General features: G+C 43.7%; 1 protein-coding gene across 1 annotated transcript in view; it reads left to right on the top strand.

Moving 5' to 3' along the window:
* Nucleotides 1–7,312, top strand: part of LOC139406187 (syntaxin-binding protein 5-like) — a 236,343-nt gene extending 229,031 nt beyond the window's left edge. The window contains exons 22-26 of the mRNA XM_071148687.1: nucleotides 4,544–4,907; nucleotides 5,067–5,232; nucleotides 5,654–5,765; nucleotides 6,606–6,826; nucleotides 6,938–7,312. Of these exons, the coding sequence (XP_071004788.1) occupies nucleotides 4,544–4,907; nucleotides 5,067–5,232; nucleotides 5,654–5,765; nucleotides 6,606–6,826; nucleotides 6,938–6,979 (905 nt within the window). The 3' untranslated portion in view covers nucleotides 6,980–7,312. The remainder of the gene's footprint in view (nucleotides 1–4,543; nucleotides 4,908–5,066; nucleotides 5,233–5,653; nucleotides 5,766–6,605; nucleotides 6,827–6,937) is intronic.
* Nucleotides 7,313–12,232: the final 4,920 nt, after the last annotated feature.

The raw sequence follows: 12,232 nt of genomic DNA, 5'->3' as shown, positions 1-12,232 counted from the left end.
TCCTACTGTCTCATTCTTCTCTGTCCTCCTACTGTCTCATTCTTCTCTGTCCTCCTACTGTCTCATTCTTCTCTGTCCTCCTACTCTCTCATTCTTCTCTGTCCTCCTACTGTCTCATTATTCTCTGTCCTCCTACTGTCTCATTCTTCTCTGTCCTCCTACTGTCTCATTCTTCTCTGTCCTCCTACTGTCTCATTCTTCTCTGTCCTCCCACTGTCTCATTCTTCTCTGTCCTCCTACTGTCTCATTCTTCTCTGTCCTCCCACTGTCTCATTCTTCTTTGTCCTCCTCTCTCATTCTTCTTTTTCCTCCTCTCTCATTCTTCTCTGTCCTCCTACTGTCTCATTCTTCTCTGTCCTCCTACTGTCTCATTCTTCTCTGTCCTCCTACTGTCTCATTCTTCTTTGTCCTCCTCTCTCATTCTTCTTTGTCCTCCTCTCTCTCATTCTTCTCTGTCCTCCTCCTCTCTCATTCTTCTCTGTCCTCCTACTGTCTCATTCTTCTCTGTCCTCCTACTCTCTCATTCTTCTCTGTCCTCCTACTGTCTCATTCTTCTCTGTCCTCCTACTCTCTCATTCTTCTCTGTCCTCCTACTGTCTCATTCTTCTCTGTCCTCCTACTCTCTCATTCTTCTCTGTCCTCCTACTGTCTCATTATTCTCTGTCCTCCTACTGTCTCATTCTTCTCTGTCCTCCTACTGTCTCATTCTTCTCTGTCCTCCTACTGTCTCATTCTTCTCTGTCCTCCCACTGTCTCATTCTTCTCTGTCCTCCCACTGTCTCATTCTTCTCTGTCCTCCTACTGTCTCATTCTTCTCTGTCCTCCCACTGTCTCATTCTTCTTTGTCCTCCTCTCTCATTCTTCTTTTTCCTCCTCTCTCATTCTTCTCTGTCCTCCTACTGTCTCATTCTTCTCTGTCCTCCTACTGTCTCATTATTTTCTGTCCTCCTACTGTCTCATTCTTCTCTGTCCTCCTACTGTCTCATTCTTCTCTGTCCTCCTACTCTCTCATTCTTCTCTGTCCTCCTACTGTCTCATTCTTCTCTGTCCTCCTACTGTCTCATTCTTCTCGGTCCTCCTACTGTCTCATTCTTCTCTGTCCTCCTACTGTTTCATTCTTCTCTGTCCTCCTACTGTCTCATTCTTCTCTGTCCTCCTACTGTCTCATTCTTCTCTGTCCTCCTACTGCCTCATTCTTCTCTGTCCTCCTACTGTCTCATTCTTCTCTGTCCTCCTACTGTCTCATTCTTCTCTGTCCTCCTAATGAGTCCAATGAGACAGAAAGATCAGAAGCAAAAGTTAATGTAAAAAGTTGCTTATATTAAGAAGAACTATGTAAACTAATTAATTTGACTGCAGATCCAGAAGACATATAGTTGTAGATCCAGAAGACATATAGTTGTAGATCCAGAAGACATATAGCTGTAGATCCAGAAGACATATAGTTGTAGATCCAGAAGACATATAGTTGTAGATCCAGAAGACATATAGTTGTAGATCCAGAAGACATATAGTTGTAGATCCAGGAGACATATAGTTGTAGATCCAGAAGACATAAAGTTGTAGATCCAGAAGACATAAAGTTGTAGATCCATAAGACATATAGTTGTAGATCCATAAGACATATAGTTGTAGATCCAGAAGACATAAAGTTGTATATCCATAAGACATATAGTTGTAGATCCAGAAGACATATAGTTGTAGATCCAGAAGACATAAAGTTGTAGATCCAGAAGACATAAAGTTGTAGATCCAGAAGACATATAGTTGTAGATCCAGAAGACATATATTTGTAGATCCAGAAGACATATAGTTGTAGATCCAGAAGACATATAGTTGTAGATCCAGAAGACATATAGTTGTAGATCCAGAAGACATAAAGTTGTAGATCCAGAAGACATATAGTTGTAGATCCAGAAGACATAAAGTTGTAGATCCAGAAGACATATAGTTGTGTCCAAACACGCTTGCACTTTTCTTGAATCATTCCTTAAATATTTTATTGTAAAATAAATTGAAATTGGATAATGAAAAATACTTTTGTTCTCCACACATTGCCACTGGATTTTCAAAAATTCGGAGACAATTTAATGTTTTAATTTTGAGAAAACAAAGACGAATAGCATGGACCAAATGATTGGCACCCCGGTGCTAGTACTTGATTGCACAGACTTTGGCCAAGATAACTGACAAACACCTGTTGTAGCCGACTGAGCCTGCTGCACCTTTCTGCTAGCAATTTGGACCACTTTTACGGCCAGAAAACTGCTCAAATACTTTGTTTGAGGGGTTCAGATCTCGCTGGAGGTTTCGGATGTGACTCAGATCTAGACTATTGGCTGGATGCTTCTGATGTGTGTTGGAGGTTGTTGTCCAGCTGGAGGACCCACAACCTTTAACAGAGATCCAGTTATTGGACACTGGGTTTGATCATTGCACTCCAGAACACCTTGATAATCTGCTGATTTCATGATGTCTTGCACATGTTCAGGAGGCAGCAAACACTTAATTTGGTCGTTTGGTAAACATAGGGAGACCCCACTGCTGAAGGAGACACAAGAACGCCTGATTTAAACTTCTCAAAAAACCCAACTAAACAAACCTAAGTCCTGGGGAAAAATCCTCTGTGGACCAATTAAACAAAATTGAAGCTCTTTGGCAATTCAGATCAGTTCACTGACGACTAAATGAAGAACGACATCCAAATTAACGCTGTGCAACCAAGCACTAGCTCCGGGGTGTCAATCATTTTGTTCATGCCGTTTGTCTTTATTTTCTAAATTAAAATTGAAAACAGAAGTTTACGAAAATAAAGTCGGTTCTGCAATGTTGACAATCGAGTGGTAAGTTTTACAACAATTTTTAAAACTTATTTGAGAACATATAGGGAATCATTTAAGGAAAGTGCCAATAGGGGGCCAATTTGTTTGGCCACGGTTGTATATAGACATCTATTACACATTTGAGAACAGCCATAAGGATGACACTACAATGTTTTTGTTTGCTGTGTATCTATTAGGATACCTAAAATAGGAGCTTTTGCATAACATCACATGAATGCTTTATAGATCCACTACATGACCAACAGAATGTGGAAACCTGGTCGTCAAATATCTCATTACAAAATCATGGGTATCAATATGGAGTTTCCACTGCTCCAGAGTCCAATGGCGGCGAGCTTTACACCACTCCAGCCAACGCTTGTCACTGTGCATGGTGATCTTAGGCTTGTGTACGGCTGCTCGTCCGTCCGTGAAAACCCATTTCATGAAGCGCCCGACAAACAGTTATTGTGCTGATGTAGCTTCCAGAGGCCGGTTGGAAGTAAGTAGTGAGCGGTGCAACCGGAGGACAGATGAGTTTTAGGTGCTACGTGCTTTAGCACTCGGCGGTGGGATTTTATACACCTCGTCAGCACCGGCTTTGGCTGAAATTTGCCCAATCCACCAGTTTGAAGTTGTGTCCATATACTTTTGTATATATATATATATATATATATATATATATTGTCTTTCAGCTATAGATCTATTTAATTAACCTTCAATAATGTGGTTTGGATCTCTTATAACACGTTCGTGAAATTATTATAGAAATCAAATTCAAATGTTATTTGTGACATGTTTTGTAAACAACAACAGGTGTAAACTAGCAGTGAAACGCTTCCTTACCGGCCCTTCCCTTCCCAATGCAGAGAGACAGAACATAGAGAAACAATAGAAAACGTATAATAAATACACAATGAGTAACGATGACTTGGCTAAATACACTGGGTACCAGGTAATAACATGGCTATATACACTGGGTACCAGGTAATAACGTGGCTAAATACACTGGGTACCAGGTAATAACATGGCTATATACACTGGGTACCAGGTAATAACTTGGCTAAATACACAGGGTACCAGGTAATAACTTGGCTAAATACACTGGGTACCAGGTAATAACTTGGCTAAATACACTGAGTTCCAGGTAATAACTTGGCTAAATACACTGGGTACCAGGTAATAACTTGGCTATATACACTGGGTACCAGGTAATAACTTGGCTATATACACAGGGTACCAGGTAATAACTTGGCTATATACACTGGGTACCAGGTAATAACTTGGTTATATAAACAGGGTACCAGGTAATAACTTGGTTATATACACAAGGTACCAGGTAATAACTTGGCTATATACACAGGGTACCAGGTAATAACGTGGCTATATACACAAAGTACCAGGTATTAACTTGGCTTTATACACTGGGTACCAATACCGCGGTAATTGAGGTAGGAATGTACATATAACTAGGATGAAAGTGACTAGGCAACAGGATAGATAATAAACAGTAGCAGCAGTGTGTGATGAGTTAGTGTAGAAAGGGTCAATGCAGATAGTCTGGGTAGCTATTTGGTTAACTATTGAACTAACTATTTAGAAGTCTGATGGTGTGGGGGCAGAACCTGTTCAGGGTCCAAGATGTGTAATGAATTATGGTTTATGTAATGAAGGTCAATTGTTACCAAAACAACACCCCCGCCCCCCCCCCCCCCCCCTAGGTACCGTCCTGATGCTGAAGGGCTCAGTGCTAAGCTTTTCCTTCCTGGACTGTGGGGGCACTCTTATCCAGAGTCCCTACGAGGTTTGGCGGGAACCCAACGTCCCCGAGGACCCCGACCAGCCCCGCAGGCGCAAGCTGGTCAACTTATCCCCGCTGTCTTCCCAGGAGGCATGTGGGGACGGTCACCTGGCCGTGGTGTGTTCTGAGAAACAGGCCAAGGTCATCCTCATGCCTACCCAGGCCGTCCTGTTCACACACAACGTCACAGAGTCTTCCTTCCTCCTGCGGGCCGACGTCGTCTCCGTCTGCAACAGCGTCTGCCTGGCCTGCTTCTGCGCCAATGGACACGTCATGACCCTCAGGTTTACAGTCTGTCTGTTTGTCTCTGTTATGAAGCTGTCTTGGTTGTGTACCCTTGATGACAACTCATTGAAGTTTAAAAAAAAATAACTTCTACGACAACGACGACTAGTACCCACCTTTGAGAGAGTGTTGTTGTTTCTGTTGTCGTCTCCTCCCAGTTTGCCCAGTCTTAGACTCCTGATGGATACTAACTACTTTCCCCTGACGGACATGCGTATCGCCCGTACCTTCGTCTTCACCAACGGCGGTCAGGCTCTGTACCTGAGCTCTCCTACAGAGATACAACGCATCGCATACAGCCAAGAGATGACGGACAACCTGCAGGTCAGCAAACCGTCTGTCTGTCTGTCTGTCTGTCTGTCTGTCTGTCTGTCTGTCTGTCTCTCTGTCTGTATGTATGTATGTACACGGACGCCATAGTTGATACCTTTAGTAAAACCCAGTCGTGACAATGGCCCTTGAAATGAAACGTCACACTTGTCATGTGTGGTTTCAGCTCCACTGTGCTGAATCCATGGTGGAGTTTGTGTGTGAGTGTGTGTGTGCTCCAGCTAGACATGCAGCCTCTCTACCAGCGGTAACTGAACGTGCTGCATAACCACACTGCCATCTGCTGGCAGAGTAAAACACCACCACTGTTATTCTTCTCAGCGAGCTTCCTTTTCAAATTGTCTGTCCGTCCGTCCGTCCGTCCGTCTGTCTGTCTGTCTGTCTGTGTGTTAATATATGTGGTGTGTTGTTTCAGGACATGCTGGGGGAGCTGTTCACTCCTATAGAAACACCAGAGGCCCAGAACCAAGGATTCCTCAAGGGATTCTTCGGGAGCAACGCCCAGACCTTCGACAGAGAAGAGCTGTGTAGGTCACATTCTAGATGTTGTGTGTTTTAGTGTATGTTGTTTGTGTATACCAGTGAGACATAGTGTGATAGACCATTTTGTGAGAGACAGTTTGTGAGAGATCATTTGTGGGAGACAGTTTGTGGGAGACAATCAGTGAGAGACATGTTGGTATTACAGACTCAGTCAGGGACACGTTGAAAATGTCAGTGAAGACACTTTCCAGTTGGTCAGCGCATGCTCGGAGAGCACGTCCTGGTAATCCGTCTGGCCCACGGCCTTGTGAATGTTGACCTGTTTAAAGGTCTTACTCACATTGGCTACGGAGAGCGTGATGACACAGTCGTCGGAACAGCTGGTGCTCTCATGCATGCTTCAGTGTTGCTTAGAAGTTATTTAGCTCATCTGGTAGGCTCGTGTAACTGGGCAGCTCGCGGCTGTGCTTCCCTTTGTAGTCTGTAATAGTTTGCAGGTCCTGCCACATCCGACGAGCGTCAGAGCCGGTGTAGTCCTGTATTGACGCTTTGCCTGTTTGATGGTTCGTCGGAGGGCATAGCAGGATTTCTTGTAACCGTCTGGATTAGAGTCCCGCGCCTTGAAAGCGGAGGCTCTATCCTTTAGCTCAGTGCGGATGTATTTTGGTATGATTGTGTTACTATGTGTTTATTTTGGTTCAATATGTGTCTGTCTGTCTGTCTGTCTGTCTGTCTGTCTGTCTGTCTGTCTGTCTCTTTGTCTGTCTATCCGTCTGTCTGTGAGACTGTTTCTCTCTCTCTCTCTCTCTCTCTCTCTCTCTCTCTCTCTCTCTCTCTCCTCACACTATACCTCTTCTCTTCTATCCCCCTCGTCTCCTCTGTAGTTGGGGAGGCAGCAGCGGGAAAGGCCTCTCGGAGCCTGGCCCAGCACATCCCTGTTCCAATGGGATTGGAGAACGTGAGGGCTGCAGCCGGCGGGGTGGTGGGGGACCTGGCCCGAGCACGCATCGCCTTGGAGCAGAGAGGAGAGAGACTGGGAGAGCTGGAGGAACGCACCACCCTCATGATGAAAAGTGCAGAGACGTTCTCAACACACGCCCACCAGGTACGACTCAGCCAGCCAGCTAGGCATTGTGTGATGGAGAAACATGGGGAAATGAAAAGGGGTTGTGAAGTTATACTTCCTCTCTGTCTCTGTTCTATCTGTTCTCTACAGGTAATGCTGAAACACAAGGACAAGAAATGGTATCAACTTTAAAGTAGGACAGCAGGCCACGACTGCTGGTGCTTTGCTGGGACATGGACCATCACTCTACAGATGAGAGAGAGACAAAGAGAGAGAGAGAAAGAGAGAGAGACAGCGAGAGAGAGAAATGACTGTATTTATGGGCCTCTCTGTAGGACGTCTGTACATCATTGTCACAAGACTTGGACAGAGGGCGGTCACTGAGATGGACACAGACCAGGAAGTAAGTTGGTAAGACAGGGGAACCCAGGAAGTGGATGATGACAGTTCATCAGTGTGTGTGGGTGGGTTACCCAGATCTTGCTGTGTAGATACTCTTAACGTTATGAAACCAACAAGACTGAATTAAACAAAATGGATGACTACTGATAACATACAACTGCCATATCATAAGGCAGCATGCTACTGTAAGAAATAATAAATATAAAATGTATTGAATAATATCATATAAACAAAAGAAAGTGTGATTTCAAAAATAATAATACTTTTTGAAAAATTAAAAAAATATATACAGTATATATAAAAATGAAAATGTATACCTGCATTGCTATAAAGCCAAAAGTTTTTTGTGTTGCCTTCTTTATATATATATATATATATATATATATTATTCTTTATCTCTTTAGGTTTTCTGAACACATATCGTTGCTGTATCAACACTTTATTTCCCCAATATTGTACTCGTGATGATATTTGTGTGCCGTCAGATCTCTGGGGTCTAAACAGTGAGAGAAACAAGACACGAGTCTTTCAAAACGTATCACTACACACATTGAGAGACGTATCACTACACACATTGAGAGACGTATCACTACACACATTGAGAGACGTATCACTACACACATTGAGAGACGTATCACTACACACATTGAGAGACGTATCACTACACACATTGAGAGACGTATCACTACACACATTGAGAGACGTATCACTGCACACATTGAGAGACGTATCACTACACACATTGAGAGACGTATCACTACACACATTGAGAGACGTATCACTACACACATTGAGAGACGTATCACTACACACATTAGGAGACGTATCACTACACACATTGAGAGACGTATCACTACACACATTGAGAGACGTATCACTACACACATTGAGCGACGTATCACTACACACATTGAGAGACGTATCACTACACACATTCTGAACCACTACATTTCATCGACATTCATTTCATTCTGTTTGGGTGTTGCTACTGACTTGACCTGTTAGCTAAAAAAATATATATACATTTCAGCCACATGATGGGAATAGATGTGTAATGTGTGAATGGTAATAAGTTGTGTTGCCTGAGGGGCCCGTGGTGACAGTGGTGTGTGTTGGCTGAGGGGCTGTGGTGATAGTAGCCTGTGTTGGCTGAGGGGTCGTGGTGATAGTGGTCTATATTGGCTGAGGGACCGTGGTGATAGTGGTCTTTGTTGGCTGAGGGGCTGTGGTGATAGTGGTGTGTGTTGGCTGAGGGGTCGTGGTGATAGTGGTCTTTGTTGGCTGAGGGGCCGTGGTGATAGTGGTGTGTGTTGGCTGAGGGACCGTGGTGATAGTAGCCTGTGTTGGCTGAGGGGTCGTGGTGATAGTGGTGTGTGTTGGCTGAGGGGCAGTGGTGATAGTGGTTTGTGTTGGCTGAGGGGCCCGTGGTGATAGTGGTGTGTGTTGGCTGAGGGGCCGTGGTGATAGTGGTTTGTGTTGGCTGAGGGACCGTGGTGATAGTGGTTTGTGTTGTCTGAGGGGCCCGTGGTGATAGTGGTTTGTGTTGGCTGAGGGGCCGTGGTGATAGTGGTCTATATTGGCTGAGGGACCGTGGTGATAGTGGTGTGTGTTGGCTGAGGGGCCGTGGTGATAGTGGTCTATATTGGCTGAGGGACCGTGGTGATAGTGGTGTGTGTTGGCTGAGGGACCGTGGTGATAGTGGTGTGTGTTGGCTGAGGGGCCGTGGTGATAGTGGTTTGTGTTGGCTGAGGGACCGAGGTGATAGTGGTGTGTGTTGGCTGAGGGGCCGTGGTGATAGTGGTCTATATTGGCTGAGGGACCGTGGTGATAGTGGTGTGTGTTGGCTGAGGGCCCGTGGTGATAGTGGTTTGTGTTGGCTGAGGGCCCGTGGTGGTAGTGGTGTGTGTTGGCTGAGGGGCCGTGGTGATAGTGGTTTGTGTTGGCTGAGGGACCGTGGTGATAGTGGTGTGTGTTGGCTGAGGGGCCCGTGGTGATAGTGGTGTGTGTTGGCTTAGGGGCCGTGGTGGTAGTGGTGTGTGATGGCTGAGGGGCCGTGGTGATAGTGGTGTGTGTTGGCTGAGGGCCCGTGGTGATAGTGGTGTGTGTTGGCTGAGGGCCCGTGGTGATAGTGGTGTGTGTTGGCTGAGGGGCCGTGGTGAAAGTAGCCTGTTATTAAGTGTGTTTATATTTATAATGAAAAAATATTATTCACGTGCCATATAATCAATACTGGCTAAGCCCTTTACTTTAAACTAGCAAATAGTTAGTCTATGTGGTAATAATGATGTTTGCTGTAGATGAGATTGGGTGAGACCAGCTTTTCGGTCTGGTCATTGATAGGTCGTCTTTCGTTGTCCACTGAGTTTCCGGTTCTTTTGACAGAATTCTGATATTCTTCTTTTTTTTTCTCCCTGTATTGTTTTGTTGGTGTTTTGTGTGGTTCTTCACTGGAAATCTTCTGCCTGACTCTGTCATATCGTGTATGAGTTTGTTGAGTCATTGAGTGACTCACACACGCCCATGTAAAGACCAAAAAAAAACGTACTCTTTCTTCTGCCTGAAAGCAACTCAACTTGAATGAAGCCCACGGACGGAGGAGTGTATCATGAACATGTTATTGTGGATGGCTGGGGAGTGTCTCAGGACTGGTACTCTTTTTTTAATAAGAGTAAGCCTAGCTAGAAGACTTTGAGTTACAGTCTGGTCCATTTAAACACTACCACCAATCCAGAACAGAGGTAACCTTCGTTCGGTGCGTTTGTCTGCTGGATCCAGTCTAGTAGTAGCCTACCGTCGTCAGTCTTGCTGTGTCAGTCGTCACTGGCACCTGTAGTATACAGGCCTTCTATGTCACATATAAGGAATTCAGACTGGTATGAATTTGAAGCAAATATATTTATATTCTTTTGTTCTACTTGTATTTTGTCTTGATGACCTCAAATGTATCCCATCTTACCCTGTAGTGGATGGTGGTAGCCTCTTCTCTCGTAAAGGTTGTTCTATGATATTGTGTTACTGTTGTTGTTGTTGTTGTTGTTATTGTTGTTGTTGTACAAGTCAATAAATGTACACGTAACACAGACAAATCCTCACTGGTCAAAAAATGACATGACAACACCATTGTTTGTTTTTTGTTGTTGTTTTTTTCAGTTTCTAAGTGTTATGTTTGTATTTTCAAATAATACACAAGTCAAAATGATTGTTATGACCACAACAATCGCTAACCATCCCTCACCGATGCTCAAATGTCCAACAATGTCCAACTATGTCCAACAATGTCCACCTATGTCCAACAATGTCCACCTATGTTCAACAATGTCCACCCAATGTCCACCCAATGTCCAACAATGTCCACCTATGTCCACCTATGTCCAACAATGTCCACCCAATGTCCAACAATATCCACCTATGTCCAACAATGTCCACCTATGTCCACCCTGCCCTGAACCACAGAAGGATTGTTACCATGACCATACAGTCACCATTTTCCCACACAAATATGTTACACAACAACAATATAGCCCACGCACGCACGCGCACACACACACACACACACACACACACACACACACACACACACACACAGGTTAAAACGTGCACTATCTCTATTAGTTTGACTCTGCTTCTTCTCAGGCTAGTGAGACATTCTTGTTGGAAAGACAACCTACTGTGCTGAGAGCCAGTCAGTCCCACAGCGTTGGATACTAAAGTACTGCTACTACAGTACATGGTGGCTTTACAGGCTAATGAGAAGGACATTGTTCATAACTGAGTGTGGTTGTCATAGAAATATAGTCTATAGTGTAACGGTTTTCTTCTATCTCCTCCTCTGACGAGGAGGTGTAGCAAGGATCGGACCAAAATGCAGCGTGGTTGTTATTCATGGTTTTTAATGAAGAAAACTAGACATGAATAAACTAACAAAACAATAAATGTCAGAAAACCTAAACAGCCTATCTGGTGACAACAAACACACCTGCCTCTGATTGAGAACCACTCCAGACAGCCATAGAAACCCCTACTATAATACAAACCCAATACCTAACAAAAACCCCAAGACAAAACACACCACATACAAAACCCATGTCACACCCTGGCCTAACTAAATTAATAAAGAAAACACAAAATACTAAGACCAGGGCGTGACATATAGATTATGTCTCAGTATTTACTTTACTGTCCATTAGGTTCGTGTTTGAGTTAGTAACAGTGCAGTTAACTTCAATGGCTGAGAAAAAATAAACATATTCTACTGATTGACAAACAGGGTGTTTTAGTATGTTTTTTTTTGGGGGGGGGGGATTTTCTATCAACTGTACAACAACAACCCTCGTTTAGATGATTGTTTTTCTGTTACCTACCTGTTTAATGAATCATGGTTCTGTCCAATGTCACTGGAACCCCTTTGGTCCAAACAAACGGTTTGGTTTCCAAGACAACCGTTTGGTTCTTTTCTCAACAATGGCAGTATAAGTGTGTCTTGTTTAAATGGATTCTACCACCTGTTGATCTTCTTGATATTATAGTAGGTTATTAGAGATGACTGAAGAAAAAAAAGAAATAACTGAAAATGTTTGGAACATGGGAAATAAACATTGATTGATGTACACACCAGATAACACTGTACTGCTTTGTTACCCTGTCTAACTTTGCGTGAAATACGGCTACATGCTAAGTACATCTGAGCCGTAACTATCGTAGGGAATGGCAGGGTAAGGAAACAGAGTTGGCAGGTCCGAGGGGTGCTGTGGTTAGATCTGGTAACCAGGTAAAATGTCTGACCTTATACGATATGACATCAGTCATCTGTTGAAAAAAAAGGTTTGATATGGTATATAATGAGACCAGAGTTATTCTAATCAGGTCACATAGTTTAAAAAAAAAAACTTGTGGGAAAAACTCCTGGCCTTGGGGAGGATGAAATCTCTGTCAAAACTGCAGTGACCTTGTACTGTCCATATGAATATATATTTAGAAAAAGGACTGTTTCCTATACGGACACAGAGAAAGCCTCATTTGTTTAGAGGCATGAAAGATACGTTT

The sequence above is a fragment of the Oncorhynchus clarkii genome, chromosome 3 (assembly GCF_045791955.1).
Source record: "Oncorhynchus clarkii lewisi isolate Uvic-CL-2024 chromosome 3, UVic_Ocla_1.0, whole genome shotgun sequence".
NCBI classification, from domain to species: domain Eukaryota; kingdom Metazoa; phylum Chordata; class Actinopteri; order Salmoniformes; family Salmonidae; genus Oncorhynchus; species Oncorhynchus clarkii.
Note: the sequence above shows the minus strand (reverse complement) of the source record. Positions and strands in the feature narration are given on the sequence as shown.